Genomic DNA, 24,130 nt, shown 5'->3' with positions numbered 1-24,130 from the left:
GTTGACCACTCCAAGCGCTTTTACACTGCATGGCACATTCACCCATTCATTCATGCAGCATCTCTACTGTCACTGTATATCCTCATCATTTCCACCAGGTCGCCAGCGACCCGGTCGCCATTTTGTTTGGTAAACTCGTAAAAGTTCTCCAATAACACTTTTATTAATATAGGCATGCTATACCTTGTTAGAAAGCTTAGATTCTCTGAAATCAAGCCAAGTAATTTATTCAACAGTATTCCCAAACACCAAAACATAATTTGTAAAAGAACCGTTATGGCTAGCAGAAAGCTAACGGGACTTCCTACCTGTTTCATTGTCATGACGTCACATTATCGATTTACTTCATGATAAGTTGTTTTCATTTTTTCCAGAAGGGTCCAGTGTTCATAAATATCAAAAAAAGTTTCCCCCAAAATTATTCCAAGGTATGTATTTTTTCAGTATAGTCCTTATGAATGTCTGTCTTGATAATCCTTTTTCATAAAAAAAAATAAAGTTTGCAGTCCCTAGCGATTTGCCCTTTCTGTGAACCCAGCATTGTTGGGTCCATTTGTATTCCTCACATTTCTGGCCACAAAAGAAAAGTTTCCCCACTGTTTTATGTGGCGTTTTCATCCCATGACACCTAGAAGTACACAACAAGAGCTCCCTGCTTGACTAGCCAAGACGCATACTGCTTTTGTGTGTGTGTGTGTGTGTGTGTGTGTCGCATTAAGCATCTTAAAATTACATTTATTTAATACTAGGTAAAAAAAAAATGCATGGGAAAAAAGGTTTACAGCCAAATTTTACCAGATGTGGGTCAGGTTAAATTTCAGCCACATGCTAAATGAGATCATTTTATTAAACTAGAGCTTATTACCTTTTAAATGAGGCATTATTGAATTACTTTGACCCTGTAGTTCTTGAGTTATAACCTTTGAAACTTTCTAATGCCAATAGATGGAAATTATCACAAAATTAGGTGGGAATTAACAGGATATAGAATAACACCAAACTGACATGTTAGTAAAGCCAGAGTTTAGAAAATATAGTGTGTAGGTGTACATACAAAGGTTTTTTTTTTCTATCACACATTCATAACTCGCAGAGGACTGCTCTTCCCCTTGATCTACAGCCGACAAAGGCAGTTCCCCCCCCAAAAAATCTCATATCTCATGCAGTGTTTCCTAAAAAAGTTTGAGGAAAACAGATAAGTGAAAGATTAGGAATTAGGAAAGGCCAGACTAAGGACCTCTGAGATGCATACAAAATAGAAGAAGACCTTCTCAATGAGGGAAAACAAGAAAACTAAAGCATGCCAAATAAGACAAGAACTGGTCTGAAAATCTCAGTGGCAACAGGTTTTAAAACGATGAGCCTGGACCTCAGCATTACTGAAGCAGCGTGGGATCTTCTTGACAGAGAAGACAACAAAAGACAGCCAACAAAGACAAAATCTGAGATATCCCTCAAGCCTGGAGAATTTATCCTGAAGACTACTAAAAAAAATTCAATAAATATTGTCTAAGAGCATTTAAACTCTTAGATAGGTATTGATTCTAAGATTTTTTTTAATCTCTTAAATTTGGTATGCACATTGGTGTGAAATATCAATTATCAGTCTAAACTTAAGGGAAAACCATCAATTTTACATGTTCATGTAACTTAATTATTTATCTTGCACTCACATCCCCTGAGACTCCTGTTCCAAGAAATCAGCCATGAGATTAATATTTGATGAAAGTTGCACTGATGCTGCATTTTCTTTTTTTAAAACATATTGGATGTTCCTGCATGCATGGTGTCTTTTTTTTTTCTGAGCATGTTAACTAGCTTTAGCTGAAATCAAAATAGCAACATGTTGTTAGCGAATATAAAATGTTGACAATGCTGGGTTGATGCCCAAAAAAAACACTCCTTGGAGGAATGCAGCTATTTAAACGAAGTGTTACAGATGAGCCTCTATAGTAAACTCTGCTACGCTTGTCACACTTTGTCATTGTGTCAACAAACCATATAAGCTTTAAAATATAAAAAAATAAACTAGACAAATAGTTTTTACTTCTTTAAAAAAATGTATCTGCATCTGCCTTTTCATGTAGTGACCTGAAGACAATGTGGCTGTCGTACAAGATGTTTCAGAACTGTGGGGCTTTGACTCTACTTTTTACTCTATTTTTGTGTTTAGTTACAAGTGCAAAAATTAAATAGACAGAACCAAACAGATTTCATTCCGTCCTGAATGAAATGACGTGTTTTTACAGGCCAAAACTGATCTAAGGGCCACATTAAAAAATCTGAACTCAAAAGTATCTTTGGTAGACTTGAGTAAAAACCAGCTTTGCTGTAAAGACGGCTACAAATATAACAATGCTCCATTCGCTTGGTATCGACTCCTGGAGACAGGGCGAGCTTTACATGGACAACATTCCAGACGAAATCAAAGGTGAATTTTATTTATTTATTTATTTATTTTGCTACTTACATGAAATTCAAATGAACTTAAAAAGAGAGAAAAAAAAAAAAGAAAGAAAAATGAAGACTCCAAGGTTGCTTCCTTGGGGCTTGACATTTTTATGTCAGTTATTTTAGGTCAGAGCACAATCTGTCTTTTTGGATATTTGCTGCACCTCGGGGGTGTCTGCAGTTGTTCATTTGTAGAGGATATAGTAACACCCTTAAGCTGATGTGAACAACAACCTCACATATAAGGTTTGCACGGTGTCTAATGGTGGCTAATTGTGGTTAAAATAATGGAGTTACAGCTCAGAAATGTGTTTTTTAATGCCTGACTTATAAAAACATTTGTTCAATTTAGCACAGTTTTTACTTTCAAACAGTACAAAACATATTGAACCTCTTAAAAACTGTGAATTACTGAGGTCTACATAAATATAAACAAGTCACATGATCTAATTTTTATATTAATACTGCTACAGACAAAAGCTACGTTTACATGGAGCACTTTCAATCCGATCAAATGTCCAGTCAAAATAAAAATGCATCGTGTAAACTTGTCAGCTGATGCAATTGGTCGCGATCAGAAAGAATTTTCAATCCAACCAAGAAGGGTGGTTAAAATTTTTTCTCAATCGGATCAGCAGGAAAAAATAACCATGTATACACTCTGATTGCTTTGGGGTGGATGTCGTCTCTGCCCATTCTTGAACCACGTAGGGGTTACGCGATGTAATGAGTTTCAGGGAAAATTTGAAAAATGGCTGAAGAAAACAAAACGCTGTGGTGGAGACAATGTTTAGAAAAACACTTTTATCGAGCATTTCGATGATCAAAAGGTTAAAAAAAAGAAAAAAAATAACCATTCTTATTCCGAACTAGTAGGCTTTGCACATGTCAAAGGCGATACGGTCATATTAAATCTGTCCATCATGTAGAAACAACTGATCGGATAACTTTTTCCAGTTTTTCCATGTTAGAAGGTCAGCTGGATTCTCAAATTAAGATTGATTTCAATCGAATCGATGAAATACTTTTCCATGTAAACTTGGCTAATGAAAATCAAATATGATTTTACACTCAACACATTAAAAGACAAAGCACATAAGTGTGTCAACTTCTTTTAGTTTAACAATGAATAAGCACACACACACACATACATGCAAGCGTGTGTGTTCTTTCTGTATGACATTCAATCAAAAAATAGCAGTGAGTCAGAAAAGTGTTAAAAACAATAAAAAGAAATGTACGTCTTATGATACACATCAACGGAAGTCTTAAAATATCGCGATAATTGTTATGCTCAAAATGTCTCTTTCCTTTAAAAGAAAGCCTACGGCATTATAAAGAAAATACAGTAAGTTTTGGTTTACAAACACGACATCAGGGGTCTCCAACCTGCGACTCTGGAGCTGCAAGTGTCTCTCTGGACCTTCCACAATGCCTCTAAATACGTGGCTAAAATATTTTTTAAAATCTATCTTTCTTGTAATTAGGTTGGAAACCAGGAAGAAAAATACATGACAAAAAATAAATAAATAGTTAATTTTTCAAATGTTTCTATGCCCAAATTATCCTCCAATTCTGGAATGACCCTTCTACCTTTCTGCTTCCTTTCCCACTATTAATGGTCCCATATTATACACTTTTTAAACAATTTCATATGGGTATCAGAGGTCCAACAACATTGTTTTCAAAGTGTATTACCCCTAATTCAGCCTTGGTGATTACTTTCAGCCATTCCAAAAGTGGCATTAGTGAGCTCTACTGAAAATGGGCTGTTTCTGTGTTTGACCTTTCTGTGTTTGTGAGTGGTGCCTGTCCACACCCACTCCACCCTGGGAGAAGATCCGGCTTTCGCTGGCGCTCGCTCTGTGATTTTAGAGGGCAGGCTCAGCTAGCCGGGGCGCGGGTCAATGGCAGTATCCACTACTGGAGGTAGTGGTTATTTCCTTTTGTGAGGTCACAAAGGGAAAGATCTCAGACTCACCCGTCTGAGCACACATTTGCTAAAAAGTGGAGCAAGTGAGAGGAGAAAGAATTTGGTCATTTTTGGGCCTCATGCACAGGCTATGAGGACACATATGACTGTTAGAAAAGCTTTAAGAAAGTGAATTTAGCATAATATAAGACATTCAGTGCTTTACTTTTTATCTTTCACAAGAAAACACAAAGATTGCATTCTTAATTAAAAGCATGTGATAGCAGCCAAATGTAAAAATGGTACTAAAGGAAAACAACTGTACACTAACTAGCTTATGTTAGCTAGTTAATTAACCATGTTGTCTGCCTCTGTAGGCTTAGTGTTATGAAAAAATATTTGGCTTTAAAAGACAACAAAAAACAATAAAGTTATACCTTCAAACCAGAAACTTTCCCATACTTATTAGAAAATTAAATACATACAAATTAAGTCTTGGTCCATCCGCACACTAATTTAAAAGCAGCATTTCCAGGTTACATCATACATTTAGCAGCAAAAAAGCCAGGCAAGATTATCAGGAGTTTTGTTAAGTCAATCAGTTAATATTTCACATTTTACATAAAAAGAAAAATTCAAATAAAAGACAGTGTTGCTGGAATTGTAAAAACGTTATAAAGTGATAGAAAATGCCATGTTTTGCTGCAAAAACTACAGTCATGTGACTTTAAAAGGGGAAAAAGTAAAGCTGTAACACACTAAATGAGCTTTTCTGTAGGAGAGGTTTCAAATAGCTTTGCTCAGTGCCAGATAGATGTTTTTTTTTTCTTCCTCAGGTTGTGATTGTCAGGGTATTATTTATCAGGAAACGTAACAGTCTCTTAGAAAATGGCGGCTAGGATAAATTCAGATGAGCAGGCGTGAGCTTAGTTTGCATTACCTCACCTCTTTAGAGCTTTTCTATCAAATGCATCACTATTCATTAGAGTAATACTGTGTTTAATACTCAAACAGATTTTGATGAGGATGAAATTCAGAGAGGTTTTTTGGAGCTGATATACATTATAATGCTGTTAACAGCTGACTAAAGGACATGAGGATTATTCAGATTATCTATTACTAATTTTGGGAAATAAGCCCTTTTAAAATACCTTTTTTTTAAATAGTGAAAGGATGCATGAAAATGCCAAGTGTCATACTGCTATCTTTTCCATTTACTCATAGATATCTTGAATTTTTCAAGGCCAAGGATGTTCTAGATTACAGTTGAACTTGATTACATTTAAATACTTTGATAATAGTGATGAATGTTTTTCATTTCTCCCATTTGACTGCAGTAACTTACAGGAGCAGCTGAGCAATGCTCACTAATTGAATCAGTAGTAAGACCCTTTGACCATGCCATAAAATTGTGTGGTTGAGCGCTATAAAAGAGCTGCAAAATGAAGTCTGGACCGCAGTAACAGCTGATGGAACCACAACCGGAGAAGAAACATTACTGGATAGTCAGTCTAGTCTCACACCATAGTCTCAGTCTCAAAACATAATGTATGAGACTGTGTAGTTACGAGTATATGATCAACAGCATAGACGTTTCACAATAAAGACTCAAAATTTAAACAATTACTGACCACTGTATCTGTCAAGGATTGTCAAATGTCACTGCCCTCATATTCCCATGCATCCTTTATGTTGCCATGGTTACTAGGCAATACATCCACTATAGGGCAGTGCAAAGTTTAAATTTCAAATATGAGTTCAAACATCAGTTTCAGATAATAGAAGATATTGCGATGGTGGCAGAGATTATGATGATGCATATTCTCAGAAAGAGACAAAAACAGGCAGCATGTTAGACGTCGGTGGCCATTAAATGCATCGCAGCATGTTGGTTCCTTTTCACAGGTCACATATCATCTATACTGCTCAAACACTGCCCTCATGGTTTCTGGTGGTACTGCTCCATTTGCCATGTCTGGCTGTGCATTCACAAGCTCTCTGAAGATGGACCAAATATGTAAGTATAGATAGAGGGCCCATGTGTATTTAGTGCAGAGCATAAATGAGCCTTTAAGGACTATAAGTAAGGGCTCATTTATGCTAACTTTACATACAGAAATAGGTAGGTCTATTTCAAATGTTGTCAAAAATAACTGCCCACCTCCTCCAGCTCGTATACTTTACACTGGGATAGTTTTTATGCAACACATCCACTACAGTAGAAGGCAGAGGTCAGAGTTCACTTCCAAGTTTCGCAGTCTGTTTCAGACAACAGCAAACATGATCTATGTCCCTATGTCCAGGCGAGATAGCATCACAGATCAGCCTCTCTTCAGAAGTTGTTATGTTTTCCTTCTTCGTCTTCTGTGTTTTGGTTTTTTTTTTTCTCTTTTCACATGTGAGCCATGCTGACCAACATTTTCCCCCAGGATTTCTAGTGGTGCTGGTTTGTTTACTGGGTTTGGGACCGTATCGGCAAGGACAGACAGAAGACTTCAGTCATATTCGTATTTAAGGTTGAGCGTTAAAGAGCCACAAGGATAAACATTAAAAATAGATAAATTAAATTAATTAAGCAAATATTCAAAGTGAAAAAAGAAAAAAACAATAACACATGATTGGGTGAATATATTAATAAATAAATGGTTACAGGTTTCCATCGCACAGGCTGCAGAATGGAAAACAACTGCCAATGAAAAAAACATTTCATCTCACATTTTCTGCACACTTATTGAGAGTTTGCTACATTTTGTGTGGGAAGACATACCTATTACATATGTTTTTTATTATTCTGGGCTTGAAAATGATTCCATGACTGTGCAGCTGCAGCAGCCATGGCATGACGCTATTTTAGACATTGTGCAGTAGCTGTCTAGCAGCTAGCTGTGAAGCTAATTGTCATTGTCCAGCAGCGAAACAGAGTTAAGTCACCATCACAAGCTGATGCTTCCGTTATGAGAAAGCAGCAGACCTGTGACTTATGTATTCACTTTGTTGTTTGAGTACTTCTGGTTTGGTAGCATACAATAGGTTTGTTAGAGGTTTGTTAGCTTAAAAAAAAAAAAAAGACTGTTGTTGAGACTGGCTGACAACATAATTAACTTCAAAGAGCCTTAAAAGCTCCATAGAGCTGCAAAATGGGTCATAAATCTCTGCAGTTACTCCAAATGTTCCCTTTGACATTTTTCAGATGATTCACTGTTAATTTGACAAATTCTCTACTGGTAAGTGGAGTTTGAAAAATAGAACAGGCACATTCAATGGCACAGGTTGATGTGGATGTCTGTGCAAGAGGGGGAAAATAACAGTGATGACTAAATATTTTACAGCAAATGAGTGTATCTGATCTCTAATAACGTGCTTAAACTTTGTATTATGAGCCATCCCGTGAAAACATTCTTGATGTACATACCTAATAGAGCCTGTTAGAGTCATCTGGTTTCTGTCTGTTCCCTCGCACAATGAATATCTAAAGTGAGTGGGCACTCCTCCTCCTACTCAAACTGAAATGAAATAAAATATTCTTAACCTCCATCAGAGCACAGCAGTGAATAACTCAGCAAAAAAAAAAAAAAGAAAGAATGAAAAAACAAAAACCTCCTACACTGTTGAGCGTTAAGAGCCTGTTTGACTTTACCAGAAGAGGAGAGCTGAATTATTTTCTTATTGTTTTGAAGTAGCTGTTTCATCTTTTTCTTATTGAAGATTTGCCACATGTGTTTTCTGAAGGTCTCTGAAGTCGCGTGTGAAGATCATGGTGGATGGAACTCTGCTCATCTCCAGTCTTATCCCAGAGGACTCTGGAAACTACACTTGTGTGCCGACCAATGGCCTGCTGACTCCACCAGCTGCCTCTGCCATCCTCACCGTGATGCGTACGTATGTGTGTGGTCTTTGGATGTGTACTATCTGTGGGGCCACTGCGTGGTTAAACCATTTCACAGACATTTTATTTATGTATTTATTTGTTATTAAAGGTTGCATTACTTAAATTCATAACTAAATAATTTTGAATAATAATTAAGCTGACATTGCTTTTTTATAGGATAAAGATTAAGATAAGAATTTTACATCTCAGATACTATGTAAAAACACAAGAATGTCAGCTGCTGTTTGTTTTTGCCTAAAATTAACGTACTATACAACATACTATAAAGTTTTAAGCTGGCAGTACTGAGATAAATGTGGGTTTTAAACACATATGAGAGGAAGCCGCTGCTACTTAATTCAGAACCCTTAAATAATCAAAATACACAGCAGTGCCTCTACTTAGCAGAGCATTAAAAGGCTTACATGATGTTACCAGTGCGCATAATCACATAAATGCGCCTTGGATCAAGGACCTGCTTAAACTGGAGGCACAACATTCATCAGCGTTATCCTAAAGGTTGCGGTACTACACAACCAAGAAACACCTGAGGATCCAGTACAGGGTCAACATCAGATTTTTTCCTCCTTTTCCTCCTCACGCAGTTAAAGAAAAAACCCATAACAACCTGTTTTGTCAGAGTGAACTTTGTTTCGCAATAAAAATCAATGAATTTTCACAAAAAAAAAGAAAATCTTTTAAAAGTAATTACATTTCCCACACTGTTTTCATTGGACGCACCAGTTACCAAACTGATGCCAATACAGCTGATACTGATAACAATAATACTGTTAAATAATAATAACTTATCCAAGACCACTTAGTTTGCCTATCACCTTCTCTCTAATACCAACTGAAGAGATAAGTATTTAAACCTTTAATAACACGTCTGAATGATCACAAATTAATTTATAGAGATGTAGCAAAAAAAAAAAAAAAAAAATTATAATACATTTTTTCACAAAAAAATAAATAAATCCAAGATACTTTAAAAGGCTAAATAAGTAATTTTTTTTCTGTAAAAATGCTTTAAAATGTTCTCATTTGTTGTGAGGGATGAAAGGAAGCTTCCCTATTAACAATCTGTCTCTCTACATCAACAATGTCTTTGTCAAGTTTTTCTCCTTCAAAATAAGAGTTACGTGCCGGAATAACTTTGGTGCACTGTGTAGCCTTTTACTACTTCCTGGTTCCTTAACCAATCATATGCGACTCCCCACGGTTGCCAAACAACAACAAGGCAGCCTTTGGTATTTTATGTAGGCAAAGAGCAGCAGCGGTATGGAAGCTAGTAAAAGAAGCGGACCAGAAATAGTTTCAGAAAAACCTAAAAAGTCTCTGCATCCTGCTAAAAGCAAGCGACCAAAAATGGAATAAAACGAGGATCAATATTGGAGAATCTTTTGAAAGGTGGAGAAGTCTAAGATGGCAAAGTTTCTCCTCAGCAGGTAAGCACCGGAATTTTGCTTAAATTAACCTAAAAGTTTATCTTGATTTACAAAGATTTTAGTTTAATTTATTTCTCGTCACTCATTAAATTAATTTGTGTGACTGTATGGATGCATTAGTGGAGTAAATTGGTGGCCTGTTAGTTTACCACAACAAATATAATGATGTTTGGGCCAAGAAAATGGTGTGTTTGTCCTAATAAACTTATGAAATTACTATCAAATTAATTTATTAAGTGAGACTAAGGGAAAACTGCCGCTGCGTGGCTTTTGTTGATTAATGTAGCTTTTGTTTACACGCTATTTTATGCTAACGTAAATTAGCACGTGGAATTAGCGCTAGCATTGCAAAGCATAGCAACTTACTGTGTGTGTGAATCATCTTCGCTCGTCATCATGATGTTTGCTGGTGCTATGTTCTCCGTCCTTCATAGACTGTAAATAAAAAACCCGTCCTCTCACAAACCGGCAACCTGCGCGAAACTCTCCGAGGGGGAGGGGGGAAGTACGCTCTCCTGTTTTTCTCTTTCGACTGCAGTTCTGATTTGAAACAATGCTACTTATTTTGCCTTTAAACATGTTTATTTCTGCTGTGAAGTTGGTCTTTTTAACATGGGAGTCTATGGGGATTTGCTCTGTTTTGGAGCCAGCCCCTAGTGGATGAGGGGTGAACTGCAATTTTTTTGCACTTCCGCATAGGCTTCACATTTTACAGGCGGAGGTTGCCGCTTGATGTCCATTTTAAACTTGACTACCCTCATACTTTCATGCGCCCTTTACATTGGTATGGCAGTGCATCCACTAGGGGGCAGTGCAGAGTTCACCTCCATGTTCTTGTGAAAAGGCATCTGCAGAAGAAAGAGACCAAATTATGCATGTAAAGGATGTAGGAGACAGACTCTGTATCTGTCTTTAGTTTAGAGCATAAGTGGGCATTTAGACAGCAGTGAATCTTTTTTTATACACCACTTTTCATACACAGCTCAAAGCTGTACAAAACACACACACACATAACAGAGGAAAGGCTATTGTGAGGAAAAACCAGGGACCTAAAAATAATATTAGACTAAAAAAAAAAAAAAAGAAAAGATCAAAATCAAACAATGAAAGTAAAAATAAGTAGAATGAATAAATAACTAGAATGAATCAAATCAGAGTAAAACATCAAACATCTAAAACATGGCAAGTTTAAAACTTCATTACATGGCCCAGCATTTTTTATTTGTTTATTTTAAGCTAAGTAAAATGTAAATAAAGTCTGTATGGATCATATACCGCCCTTGTTTGTAGTTGTCCGGTTTGCTGATTTGTCAGTGGCAGTCAAAAAACTGAATATGAGCCGATACTGATGCTAGGCTGACACTTTTTCCCACACATACTCATTTCTTTTTGTTTCTGTGGAGGTACTGCTTATGTGATAACATATGCATTCTTCATCTACCCACATTATCAGAAGGCAGTGCTAACTCGACAGTCATACTGCACGTTTATTTGATTCCTACATCGTATTCATATCATAGTAGCAGAAAACATAGCATCTTAATCTAACCACAAGCAGAACAAACTCATGAAAGTCCATTTTTTATGCTTATCTGCCAGCACCACTGTTTACTAGTGTTGTGCACTCTGCTATCCATGAATAGTTTGGAGTCACAAAATAATTTCTGTGTATTTCTCTAACTTAAACGAAAAATCCTGTAACACATTTATCCATCTATACTTTTTACTGTCGTATGCAAAAGTTAGAGGTGCTGCAACAGGCTGAGGTGGACAAAAGAAAGACAGTACTCTACACAGTAGTGTAGAGTATTGCTCTGGGTTAGCTCTGCTTTATTGATTTATTAAAATATGCCTTAATTCACCCAGCAGTCATAATAAAAAATGTAAAAACAAACTGTTGCCACTCTTCCATTGATGTTATAAACTAGACGAGCAGCTCTTTTGAAGCTACACTTTTCTGATTTAATTTTTCAATGAAGTAACATCTTACAGAATATGTAAATATTGCCTGAAGCATTTTCATTAATTTTAAGGTCTTTTAATAGACATTCAAGTGTATCCAGAATTTATTAGATTTATATTTCTATCTATACTCTAAGTACAGTTGCAGCTTCCTAAACTCATACAAGTACATTGATAAATGTGATTAGAAATGTTCAGCAACAAAACTCAGGTAGGCTGTGGTGGTTAAACCAGGCCACGCTGGTACTAAGGAACCCAAAGTGTGCCAAGACAATATCCCCCACACCAGCCTGAACCCCTGACATAAGGCAGGTTGGATCCATGTTTTTTTTTATGTTGTTTCCACCCAATTCTGATCCTATCATCTAAATGTGGAGCTAAAACTGAAACCAGGCAATGGTTTTTCAATCTTCTATTGTCCTTTATAGTCAGTCTGTGTGAATTGGGAGTGTCAGTTTACCTGATAGGAGTAGCCTCCAGTATGGTCTTCTGCTGCTATAGCCCATCTGCTTGAAGTTTTCCTGTTGTTTTTCACTCGTCTCCAACCAGTCTGCCCTCTGACCTCTGACATCAACAAGGCATTGTGGTCTAGACAACTGCTGCTCACTGGAGATGTTCTCTTCTTCAGACCATTCTCTGTAAACTCTAGAGATGGTTGTGTGTGAAAATTCCAGTAGATCAGCAGTTTCTGAAATACTAGACCAACAACCATGCCACGTTCAAAGTCACTTAAATCCCCTGTCTTCCTCATTCTGAGCTCAGTTTGAACTTCAGAAAGTCAACTTGACCATGTATACATGACTAAATGCATTGCTGCCATGTGATTGGCTGATTAGATATTAGTATTAATGAGCAATTGAGCTGGTGTACCTTATAAAGTGGGCTGTGACTGTATGTCTCTTTAGTGTGAAAAGGAGACAGTTTTTGTATCTAAACAATGGTAGATCTTACAAATGAAATGTCTCTTTTTTTTCTTCACTTTACTCAGACCCAGCTCAGGCCCTTCAAATGCCCCAGGAAACCTACCTTCCCACAGGTATGGATGGTGTGGTCCACTGCCTGGTTGCAGCGCAGCCTCCGTTGCTCCGTGTTGACTGGATGAAAGATGGAGAACCCCTTGACCTGTCCTTGGTAATAACAAGTGGTCATTCCCAGATTGAGGCATATTTCAAAGGCAAACTCAAATTCCTAATCCTCGTTTTGTGCAACACTGCTTCATATATTGATTCCTGATAGAGCAAACCCCACAGGGAACATATTCAATTTTCCTTTAACAAAGACATGCATGGCACTGCCGGAAGCATCTAAGCTCTTTTCTTACATCTGCCCTTTAAATTGCCTTCTGAGCTGCAAATTCACAGCTTTATACACATACGTACATGGACTTCTTTTCCCCCAAAACATTTAGGGAGGACATCTCCTCTGTTCACTGATGGAAATGTCCTCCCAGTTTTTCCGTGCAAGGTCATTCAGTCAAATCCATTTTAATGGATATGGGTAATATGTTCAATCTTAAAAGCTTTGCAAGCAATCCCTAAGGAATTCCTACCTCATTTTTACCCCCCTTTCTGTTCGATCTTTTGCTCACCTCATTTGACAGATGAGTGAAGGAACCACTATGGATAAGCGAGCAAGAACATGACTTCCATGTATTTTCTTTTAAACCTTTGTCATCCACATTTTTCCAGATTGGACAAAAACATATATCCTTATATTTATTTATAAATATATATATATACTATATTTGTTGAATTTAATTTACTTATGCAAAAAGACCACTCTGCTCACTTTCCTCCCACATTCGCATGCTGAGCCGACCCCCTTCCTCAACACTTTGGTGTAAGTGATGGACATGCCGGTGGATGAGATGCACCACAGGAGATCTGATAGATCCTTGTAGCACAGGATATGTGTCGGAGTCAGGCTGTTATTCTGCCAATTATTCCGATTCTAACATAGACGTCACAAGCTCAAATACCTGCTCAAATACTTACTCACAGCTTCAGCCTGGAGATAATAACAGCCATTTTGACTTCATTAAACCAAGTGGGAACTTTCTGAGCAGTCAAAAAAAAAAAAAGTCTTTCAGTGTGGTTTAATTGGGAAATATGACTCCACATATTACTGCTTTAAATGCAAATGCCTCAAAAGTGATCACGGAAGCTGTACAGAGCCTTCCTGTTAATTGTGTTTTGGATTTAATGCTTTTCTAATAAGAAGAGTAGATCACTTTATCTACTCTTTGAGTCTTTTGGATATCATCTTAAAAAAGAAAATCTTGCAACATAAATAAATAATGCATGTCTTTTAAGGAAGATTGGAAGTAATCTGCCTCGTGGGGAATTGAGTTCTTCACTGTAGGTCTGTGGAAGGCAGATATAAAAAACTTCATTTCTGTAAATCCTTCAAACACAGCTGAGAAGCTAATGAGTTGCTCTTGGAGAGGTTACAGATCCTCTGCCTTTTTAGCTCTAAACGCTTTCTGCACAGTCTGAGCTCAGAATGTACGTATACGAAAATTGATTTTACCATCATGACTGCAAATGCCTATGTCTTTCCTCTATGCTTCTCAGTATCCAGGATGGACCTTAAAAGCGGACGGCTCTTTGGTCATGGCTACGGTTAATGAGGATGCAGCAGGCATCTACACCTGTACACCATACAACAGCTATGGCAGCATGGGTTCGTCTGCTTCCACCAATGTAATTCTGCAGGTTTGTGCTTGTTAGATTCATACTAAGCTACATAAGAAGTTATTGTATGCTATTATTTGATGCAGAATACATTTGAACCACATTCTCAAGCCAAAGAGCTGCCTCTAAATTTGTCCTTCTACCTCTATTGTACTGTTGCACTGTAATTTGAATTATACAGAACTGCATTTGTCACAGCAAATTAAAAATCCTAACAGAAACAACATTTTATTGACCTTTGCACACTGACATGAGGGCTCTCTGGCATTAATAGAAGTCAACTTAGACTGACTACAATGGTGGCACTGGTAGGGAGTTAATTGTGTGGCTAATCCTTTTGTTATTAAGATAATCTTGTCCAATGCAGCAGTAATTCGGTCTTGGAATCCACTTCTGGCATTGCTGCAATCTCCTTGATTCAGCTATGTTGCTTTGACAATTCACAGGACCCGCCATCATTTAGCATCACTCCAGAGAAGCAATACGAACAGGAGGCTGGCAGAACGCTGCTTATTCCCTGTCAAGGAAAAATGGAGTCAACAATTAAAGTAACCTGGAGCAAGGTAAATTACCCACTGCAGGGTATTTAAAAAATAAGCTGTCCTGTTTTATTTATGCCACTGCAAACGTTTTATATTTTTAATGTTCAACAGCCAATTTAAGTTCAGGGTATTCCTTCATAATACAGGTCATGGCCTGGATTTTCTTGGAAAGAAAAGAACCGCATTATATTTGGACCTGTTTATTAGTTATGCACCCTGTGATAAACATGAAGTATTACTACCTTTTTCCATTTCAGGAATAATCAATGCTTTAGACATAGAATTTTACATATAGTATCATATCAATACAATACAGATGAATTCATAAGAAAGAAAACAACTGAATGTAATGTTACAACCTGTGAAAGAAAAAAAAATAGATTTCTATCTACCTGTAGTTATTGATAAGGCTTTTTCATATGAAGGATTTGAGGAATGTAAATATTCTTACAGAATGATTTGCACAGTAATGCACTAAAGTCTTGAGCCACTCCTCACTTCTTTATATTTCCCCTCCAAGCTTTCTTGTAATATTTTAAAGTGATCTTGAACAGTAGTTCTGCAGGCTTTCGGAAGGTATCTGCATCTGATGAACAGTGTCTAAAAGAGATGTTCTTAAGAAACAAGAACAAAAGTCTTCAAGGACCTGACACAGAACCTGAAAGTTACATCCAGACCTTCAGTTGGTCCATCTACTATTCAGTGTAGCCTCACAAGATGTTGCTCTCTAACGAAGGCTGGCTGTCAAGAAGTCATTCTCGGGGGACTAAAATAGAGGAAAGGTGGTGGGATTTTGTGCCATTCTTCACTTCTTTATATTGTATCAACTCTTGCAACACAGTGCAAGAGGTATCTTGTATCATATGTGGATTTTGTGCATTAGTGCTTTAGACATTCCTGCGTTTTCATATAATTTTTAAAGGAAAAACAATGAAACAAACTGGAGGGACATTTATTCTTACACAGATGATGGATTTAAAGATTTTATTTTATTTTTTATTTCCCATTGCATGTTTTTCTGAATGGAAAAAGAAAACATTTTCCACATTTTAGTCCTGCCTGCATTTGAGTCAGAATGACTCATCCTGCACCCTGGCTTGTATACATAAATTTTGCCAATCAAACATGTCTGAGGGTGACAAGGGAACCCCTCCCATCCCATAAAACCCATGAATCTGTCAGTGCAATATAATGTAGGAGGCGTGTGTTTTGATAGCACCTGGTAAAAACCTTCATTTAGCTTGCCAATGGGGTGCGTTTATGTCTAATTTATTCATTTCTATATCTGCCTTCACTTCATCTTCTTAAGACAGAGTGTGAATAGATGTGACCGATCTCTGCAGCCCACTACTACTACCACCTGCTCACTTAAATATTTTAATTATTTAGTCAAGTCAATAAAATATCTTCACTGTATTCATTTCCACATGAAATTAAGCCACATTAAGAGGTAAAAGCCACTGGAACTGCCTGTTAACTAGATCAAAAAGGCATTTTCAAGGCATTTTTCAAAAGAAATGATATGTGGGATCTATTTTCAACCACAGAAAATCAGTGTATCAGTGTTTCTTTCCTTCACATATACTTACAGAGCAACTAATTTGGAAATCAGCACTTGAAAAAGCAACTTTCCAGTCTGCACTGCAGAATTTTGTGTCAATGTTGTTGTTAGGTTGACCCGGTTCGTCGCATTTCTTACTCCATCGAACCCAACGGATCCTTACTCCTTCAGCCGCTCATTAAGGACCACCATGGGGAGTGGGAGTGCAACACCTCAAATCGTGTCGCTTCAGTCCAGGCCCGCACACAAGTCTTTGTCCTGGGTGAGTCCTATTTAACAGCAACATAAGAAGAAAATGGTTACATGAGCTGTCCACATTTTTAGTTTGACTCCCCTTTCCTAAATTGTTTTCCATATACCTGTATAAAGCTGTTATACCCAGCACCGGCCGGATTCCTGTGCCTCCACTCCGCCTCCAATGTATAAATGTGGTGCATCAAGAGATGGCCTCTAAACTTTTGCTGTATCAGGTAGTTGAAGTGCTGGCAGATTTCCATCAACTCCTCTCCACTCCCTCCATTACAGGAACCAGTCCCCATGTGGCTACCTCTCTGTCCGTCTCTCCAGGGGTGAAGGAGGCCAACATATCCTGGGAGGCAGGCTTTGATGGAGGATCAGCACAGACATTTTCAGTTTGGTGGGTGTAAAGCCTCCCACTTTCTTCTCGGGCTGTAACCATGGTAGCCATCGACAGCACTGGTATTACTCTATTGATCTCCAGGATGAGGAATTCATTTATCTGTTATCACCTCTTGGCAGCTACAATAAAAACCACTGCTGTAGAGCATAACTTTATAATGTGGTGGCCATACTAGCTACAATGGAGGATTACTGATAAAAGAGAGCATAATACACTTGTTTTGTTTTGTTTTTGTGTGTGTGTGTGTGTGTGTGAATCAGCCTTCTTATGTTGACTTAGAATTTAGCGATGCATGTATTTTGTTAGCTCGGAGGCTTAACTTGCTTCAGAAAAAAAAATGCTGGTAAAAATGTTCTTGAACATGACTAAAAAAAACTCATGGCAATCACATTGTAACCTGGAAATGTTACATGAGAAGAACATGGGATGAGCTGTCTTAATCCCTCGGAAACAAATGAGTCATTTGTGCAGGAAGATACACAAATAAACACAAATGATGCAAAAAATATAGAAATAGATCTGCATTTAAATATGAACAAAAGTCTCAGCTGCTAATCTTTGCTTTGGCAGCTCTGTTATGAGAAAAGCAAAATATTAACAGTTTGTTCCATTAAAGGTCAGACATGATAGCAGACAGGGGTGCACATTCTTGGATTTGCCCAGTGACGATGCAGTTGTTTTCTTTAGAAAAAAAAGGTCTATGGAAACCTTTTCATACCACATTCTGAAGCCTTCGCACATGTAAAAGCCATTACCATGAAACATAATGTGCATGTAATATCAAGAGTCCTTGTGAGTTTTTCTAAGTGAAATCACTCTCTTCTCATGTGTTTTGTTGCATGAATGTGACCAACATCTTGCAGGGTCAGAGCTATTATCTACCATATGCTGAATTGTACTTCTTTGTCTAAAAGAGAAAATTAATTGACAGGGTTTCATGAGGAAAAATAGCACTCCAGTCAGGTCAAAGCCACTACCTTCGAAAAGTTCTTAATTTCAGAGTGAGCTGAACATTCTCTCTGCACTTTTGAATAGGTGTAGAGGTTTCTCTTTTCTTTAAGCCTTAGGGTCAAACAATTGTATAGAGGCTCAGCTTTGGTAGAAACATGAAAATCTCTCATAATTAGAGTTGCAAGCTCTCTGTGCAATTTCAGGGTTACATCAGTGCTGTCTCTGCCACAATATCTGGAGCTGATGATGAGCATGAATGATTAATGAAACCTACTTTTCTGTCATGTTTCATACAACCAAACTTCCAGAGTTCCCGTCACTCTTTTGTTCTCACTCCTTTTCCCTCGATCTCTCTCTCTCCTTCTGCAGGGTGAAGAAGATTTCCGCTAGTAATAATGAAGGGAAGCAGGACTGGGTTTCCTTCCCCGTGCCTTCCTTTTCCGGCACCATGCTGCAGGTGTCGAACCTGTCTGCTGCCACAGACTACCAGTTCAGCATCCTGTCTCAGAATAAAATTGGAACAGGCCCCTTCAGTGAGATTACCACTGCGCGGACCTTGGGTCAGTACCATCCACTAATTTCCTCTTAAAGGGGTATTTAAAGGCAGTGCGTAACAAAATCCAAGGCTAATGACAGAAAAATATTATATATATTTAAAAACCATGTTTCTATTTGTATCCAATCCCTTCACTAAAATAACTGTTGTGTTTTTATTCTCTTGGAACGATCCATTTATATTTATTTGCTGTGGGTCCACGTACATGGCAGGGGCCACATTTGTGCCACTTCAGGTATCTCTGAATGTGCAGTGAGAGCCCTCTAAGTTGTAGCACCAGCATTGTTTGAGCACCGTTTGTGATAAGTTATAACCTTAAAAGGCACATAGAAGATAGTTGTCAGGCTGAGCCAGAGAGAAGCCGGACACAAACGCAGGTAAGAGTTAAGAGTATTTAATGAAGCCGCTAACACATATATGACCAGTGGATTAAAAGAGATACGAGGAATACAACACAATGTAGCAGTCTGTGCAAGGAGTATAAGTAGGTAGACAACCAGGTGCAGTAACTGATGATGATGATGATAGAGAACAGGTGTGATCCAAGATGGCTGGAGCGGAAGGTTTCTGGGTATTGTAGTGCTGTAACCGGTGACTAGTACTCAGAAGAGGTGGAGCTCACCCGAGAGGAAGGAGCAGGCATGACAACAATACACATGTACAAAAAGTGTGGTTATATAAAGCACTTATAAGTGTCCTACTTGCAGTAGTTAGTGGTCAGAACTATCTTAGTTTTTCTGATGGACAACTTGACGCTCTAAACTGGGCCGTCAGTGGTGCAAATTCGTCACCTCACCACTTCTGCATCACAAAGGGAAACACCTGTGGACCAGTGACAACCACTGAGGTGATTTGCTGATTTAGGACCAGTTTTGAATATTAAACTATCATAGAAACAGTCAGAAAGAAGCTGTGAGGTGGTCATTGGAGTGTACGTTTGGGCATCGCAGTCTTGGGATCTGTATGACTTTCATATTGGACAGTCATTTCAGTATCGCCAGTTTAAGCTGAGACCTGTCACCTGAGATGTGACATTGTTCAGTGTCTAACTTCCCTCTTAGCCAGTGCCTTTATATTTCTGTGAAAACATAAAGATACTTTTATGCTGGCTGGTTTGCAGCAAGTTAATTAGACTGGCTTAACCAACTAGCATTGAGCTTTTTTTTTCAGTTTTTGCAATGTAAATTGTTATAAAATTTGAATCAGAGGTTTCAGAAATAATGACAGTAAAAAGTGACCAGAAACCTTACAGATACTGTATATTTGTTCCTTAAAGCTGATGTGTGAGATACAGTTGATGGATGGGGATAGTAGGTTTGTGTGTTCTGTGGATAGCAGAGCCAGTAGATCCTAGCAGCTACAACACCTTCACTTGTGTTGATTGGCTGGTCATTGATCTGTGTGGTTACTCTTCAATATAATTAATGTTTAAAGCTTTTCTTTCCTCTGCCAGATAAAGCACTTTCAGGTCAGGTTTTCAGATTGTTGCAACAGAATCAACATCAATGCTATATGGCACTGCTGCTCTCTTCATAACTAATTATATGATACATTAATTCATGTGTCCGAATCTATTTAAGTAGAGGGCAGTGAATGGGGGAGTCTGTGGAAACATTAATGTTAAATCCATTTTTTCCACCCATAATGATTTTTTTAATCATTGTGGTAAAGAGTTACGAGCTGAGACATCTGAAAGATGATGAAAGTACTTTTGATGAAATGAGCTGTTTGATATGAGCTACATGGAGTAAACGTATTTATTGCTCTTCCAATGTTATTGACCATTCAGTGCTTTACTGTACACACCATGTTCACACCCACACTAATGTATTAAGAATCTTGCATCATTGATTGTATTTATCTAAAGTTTTAAAAACAGAAGATTTTTTTTAAACTGTGATGCTAAATGTTGTTTAGTGTATCGAAAGTGGAAATTAAAACACAGTTGAAGCAAACTTCCAACGCTGTTACGTTCATCTCTGTATTTGGTCCAAACAGTTAGCAGGAAGGCTACACAGCCGGCTTTAGTGAAGACATACACTACAGCAAAGAGGTGGAGGTTTATCTGGTCCCTGGAACAGCACTGCAGATTCGCTGGAGGTTGACAAGTTTAGTTTTTCATGGTGGCGTAGTGCCAGTCATGCCATGAGGTATAACACTGTTCAGTGTGCACTTGGCCAGCTCATTGGATTCTCTTCATTACTAATGACTCACTGATTTTAAGGTGCAGCATGTCAACAAAATCAAAGGTCAATGACAGAAAACCGTCCAATATCATTGAAAACTGTGTTTCTCTTGGCATCTTATCACTTTATTACATAGCTTTTATGTTTTTATTCTCACAGTATGAAGCGTTTCCATCAACACTGCTGTGGGTCCACATACATGACAGCCACATTTGTGCCACCATTTTTACTACAGTGTCTCTGAGTGGAAAAATGAGGCGTGAGAACCCTCTGAGCTTTAACTCTGCGGTACCTACTTTGTTTAAAAGGTGGTGGAGCACTGTTTGGGATAAGTAACGTTTTAAAAGGCACAATTTTGGTGTTAGTGCACTTGTCACTGCACCTGAGGACACTGGATCTACTCGCAGGTGCAAACATGTTTTATATGTGTCCATTCACAACTTTGCTAGGCATTTAAAGTAATTTATATGTCCAGCTTTACCACTAGATGTAAGTAATTCTTACACACTGTACCTTTAAAGTGTAATGAGATATTTCCAATTCTTGGTTTTGTTGTTTGCACTGGTCACTTTGAATGTGGACGATTTTTCAGTCAGTGGTGGAGAAAGTTCATGGAAAGGTCAATATTTCTATTCTGCTCCTTCCTCTAGCAGTAAATGTATCAGGAAGTTTTCAAACTCAGCATATGTGAGCAAACTGTTTCTTCGTGTTAATAACACACCATTTTTCTGATGTTTAGAAGTGTGTAGTTTTTAGAAATAAAGTTCTACATTCAGGCCTCGTCCATCTTTTTACCTTCACCACAGTGAAATCACTTGCGTTATCAGCGGTAAGTTTTGACAGCACTAATTCAGAAAATTTAATCTTGGATTTTAGCATATCAAACAAACTTGAAAGCAGCGTTACTGTTGAAGGTTGTCAGACTGCTAAAGAACTAATGTTAGCCTTTCCTTTCTTCCCCCAGCAAATGTTCAAGGTTGAGCACCAGCCTCTGCAGCGGCTTCCGCGGCTCTAATTTGATTTTTCCACCAAAGCGTATCACGCTGATGGACTGAAAGTCTTTTGTCATTCTCTCTGCATTAGATCCTCCCCAGAGGAGATATAAACCAAAGCCCCCTGTGTTGCTGTCAGCTAATCAGGGCTCAGCAGGTGTTATTCTGCAATGGTCCCATCCTGAAGCACAGCAGCCCCCCATCACAGGCTTTGTTCTGCAATCCCGCACCAATGGAGAAGAGTGGATTAATCTGGATGAAGACATCAGCGCCAACAGTAGTGAAATAGTGATTCCAGATCTGCAAAAGGTAAGAAGCCAGTCAAACTGCTCCCTCTGCATCTAATCAGTCCAGGATTTTCTTTATTTTTTATCTAGGCTGTACATCAGTGGCTTTATGTAGTACATTCTCAGCTATGCACGCTATGTGGCAGTCATCACTTTTCTCTCATCTTCCTCTCTGTGTGTGCAGTTTTTTTCCTCCTGCTGCCTGTTTCATCCTCCTTTTCTTTTCTGTATGCATTCAAATGAACTTCATTAGTATTGCAGGCACATGTCATGTGTTGACAAAGTGTGGTTTCATCCTGTGTCCTCCCCGTTGTGTGTGTGTGTGTGTTTATGTGCATGGGGATGCCGGTGTCAGGACCGCGTGTACGAGCTGCGGCTGCTTTCTCATCTCGGGGACTTGCTGAGCGAGCCCAGTCCATCAGTCAACGTCTCCACCGCTGGTAGGTGTTCCACAGCAACCTTGCCCCTTTTAACGGTCTCGCCCCACCTCCTGTCTCAACCCATCCACGCCTCTCAGTCCACTGGAAAGCAAGACAATGTTTCTATCTTTCTGTGTGTCGTCTCCTGTCCTGTTCCCAGAGTTAGACGAAAATTAGAACAGGGCCCCAGGGATAGCTGCCCATTAGCTGCCTGAGCGATGGAAATAGCACCACTAATAACTCTTCAACTGAGTTTTATGAGAATGTGACATGGGTGTTAAATTAGATATAGGATATGACTTCAACCAAAGGGTTCTGTAATTCCCACACATGTCTAATGGCTACCATATCCGTGGTTAACTCTGCTCTGATTATTATCTCAGTTACATGTCTGACTGAACAAATTCTGCAAACTTACTTATGATTTTATTATGATAATGATGCTCATTAGGGAAGTATATTAGCAATTCCATCCATAACAAACAAAGGAAATTCACCAGTTTATGATTTAGTTAATGATTAACTAAACAGATAAAACTTTTTTTTAAGCTAAAAACAAAAGATAATGTCATTTTTAGACTTACTGAATATATTTTTTTTGTGTTTTGGACTCTTTAAAATCTTTACAGACGTCGTAAGCCGATCCTCATTTCTTTATATGCCAAGAGAGAGTTGCAGTTATTTTCCTCAAACATGCTCAAACCTGAATGAAAAAAAGATCACAGATTAATATGGAGGTAGATTGTCATTGTTTGACTCTATTGTTCAACACGATTTGAACCCTCTTACACAAGCCTAATCTTTTACAGTAGTCTTCAGACATAGTTCTCCAAGTTTCTTCAAGGATTTTTTCCAAAGCTATTCTTTGGATAGTCACTGTTTTTGTTCTGTTTTCTATCAAGATGATCCCACACTGCTTTTTTAATGTCAAAGTCTCGACTCTAGGGATGGTTCATCACTCTATAAGACCTATTGCCACTGATTTTCAGTCCAGTTCTCATATAGTTTGGCATTCCTTAGCCTTTTACCCCTGTTTTCCTTCCATGAGAATGGCTTTTTGACAGCCACCCTTCCATGGAGACCATTTCTGAGGAGGTTTAGTGAACAGTAGATGGATCAACTGAAAGTCCAGCTGCATATCTTAGGCTATGTGTCAGGTCTTTGCTGGATGTCTTTCACTTTCAAAAACTGTTAATCTGCTAGGAATTTTAGGACTGCCACTTTTCCTTTGTAATTCCCTTGTCCAGTTTTCTCACTTTTCTTTGTTAGTTCATATATGTGTATATATATATATATATATATATATATATATATATAAACACAGTATTGTGTTTACGTGCCAAATTTTTTTTGTCAATAGTTCTTTAAGAATCTCTCTTTTTGGTGCAATAATAATAATATTGTTTTAAATATTATATAGCCCTTTTCAAGAAACTCAAAGTGCTTCACATTGATTCTCTTATTCATTCTCTCCACATTCACTCACTGGTAAATCTGGATAAGCTACTGTACATAGCCTCAACTGCCCTGGAGCAGACTGACCACCAAACACCAGAATACACCAGAGATGCTAACACTGGAGGCAGGGTGGGTGAAGTGGTTCGCCCAAGGACAAAACAACAGATTGACTAGTTATGTCTGTCAGACTGTGTTTTCTTGGGT

General features: G+C 38.1%; 1 protein-coding gene across 5 annotated transcripts in view; it reads left to right on the top strand.

The window, feature by feature from the left end:
- The window catches only part of igsf9a (immunoglobulin superfamily, member 9a), a 61,917-nt gene that overhangs the window by 30,380 nt on the left and 7,407 nt on the right, over positions 1-24,130 (top strand). For all 5 annotated transcript variants that reach the window (XM_041969340.1, XM_041969344.1, XM_041969342.1 and 2 more), the window contains exons 8-16: positions 8,093-8,238; positions 12,630-12,772; positions 14,215-14,355; positions 14,781-14,897; positions 16,549-16,699; positions 16,963-17,074; positions 18,398-18,588; positions 21,854-22,071; positions 22,405-22,489. In XM_041969340.1, coding sequence (XP_041825274.1) covers positions 8,093-8,238; positions 12,630-12,772; positions 14,215-14,355; positions 14,781-14,897; positions 16,549-16,699; positions 16,963-17,074; positions 18,398-18,588; positions 21,854-22,071; positions 22,405-22,489 — 1,304 coding nt within the window. The remainder of the gene's footprint in view (positions 1-8,092; positions 8,239-12,629; positions 12,773-14,214; positions 14,356-14,780; positions 14,898-16,548; positions 16,700-16,962; positions 17,075-18,397; positions 18,589-21,853; positions 22,072-22,404; positions 22,490-24,130) is intronic.

The sequence above is a fragment of the Melanotaenia boesemani genome, chromosome 19, assembly GCF_017639745.1.
Source record: "Melanotaenia boesemani isolate fMelBoe1 chromosome 19, fMelBoe1.pri, whole genome shotgun sequence".
Lineage (NCBI taxonomy): Eukaryota > Metazoa > Chordata > Actinopteri > Atheriniformes > Melanotaeniidae > Melanotaenia > Melanotaenia boesemani.
Note: the sequence above shows the minus strand (reverse complement) of the source record. Positions and strands in the feature narration are given on the sequence as shown.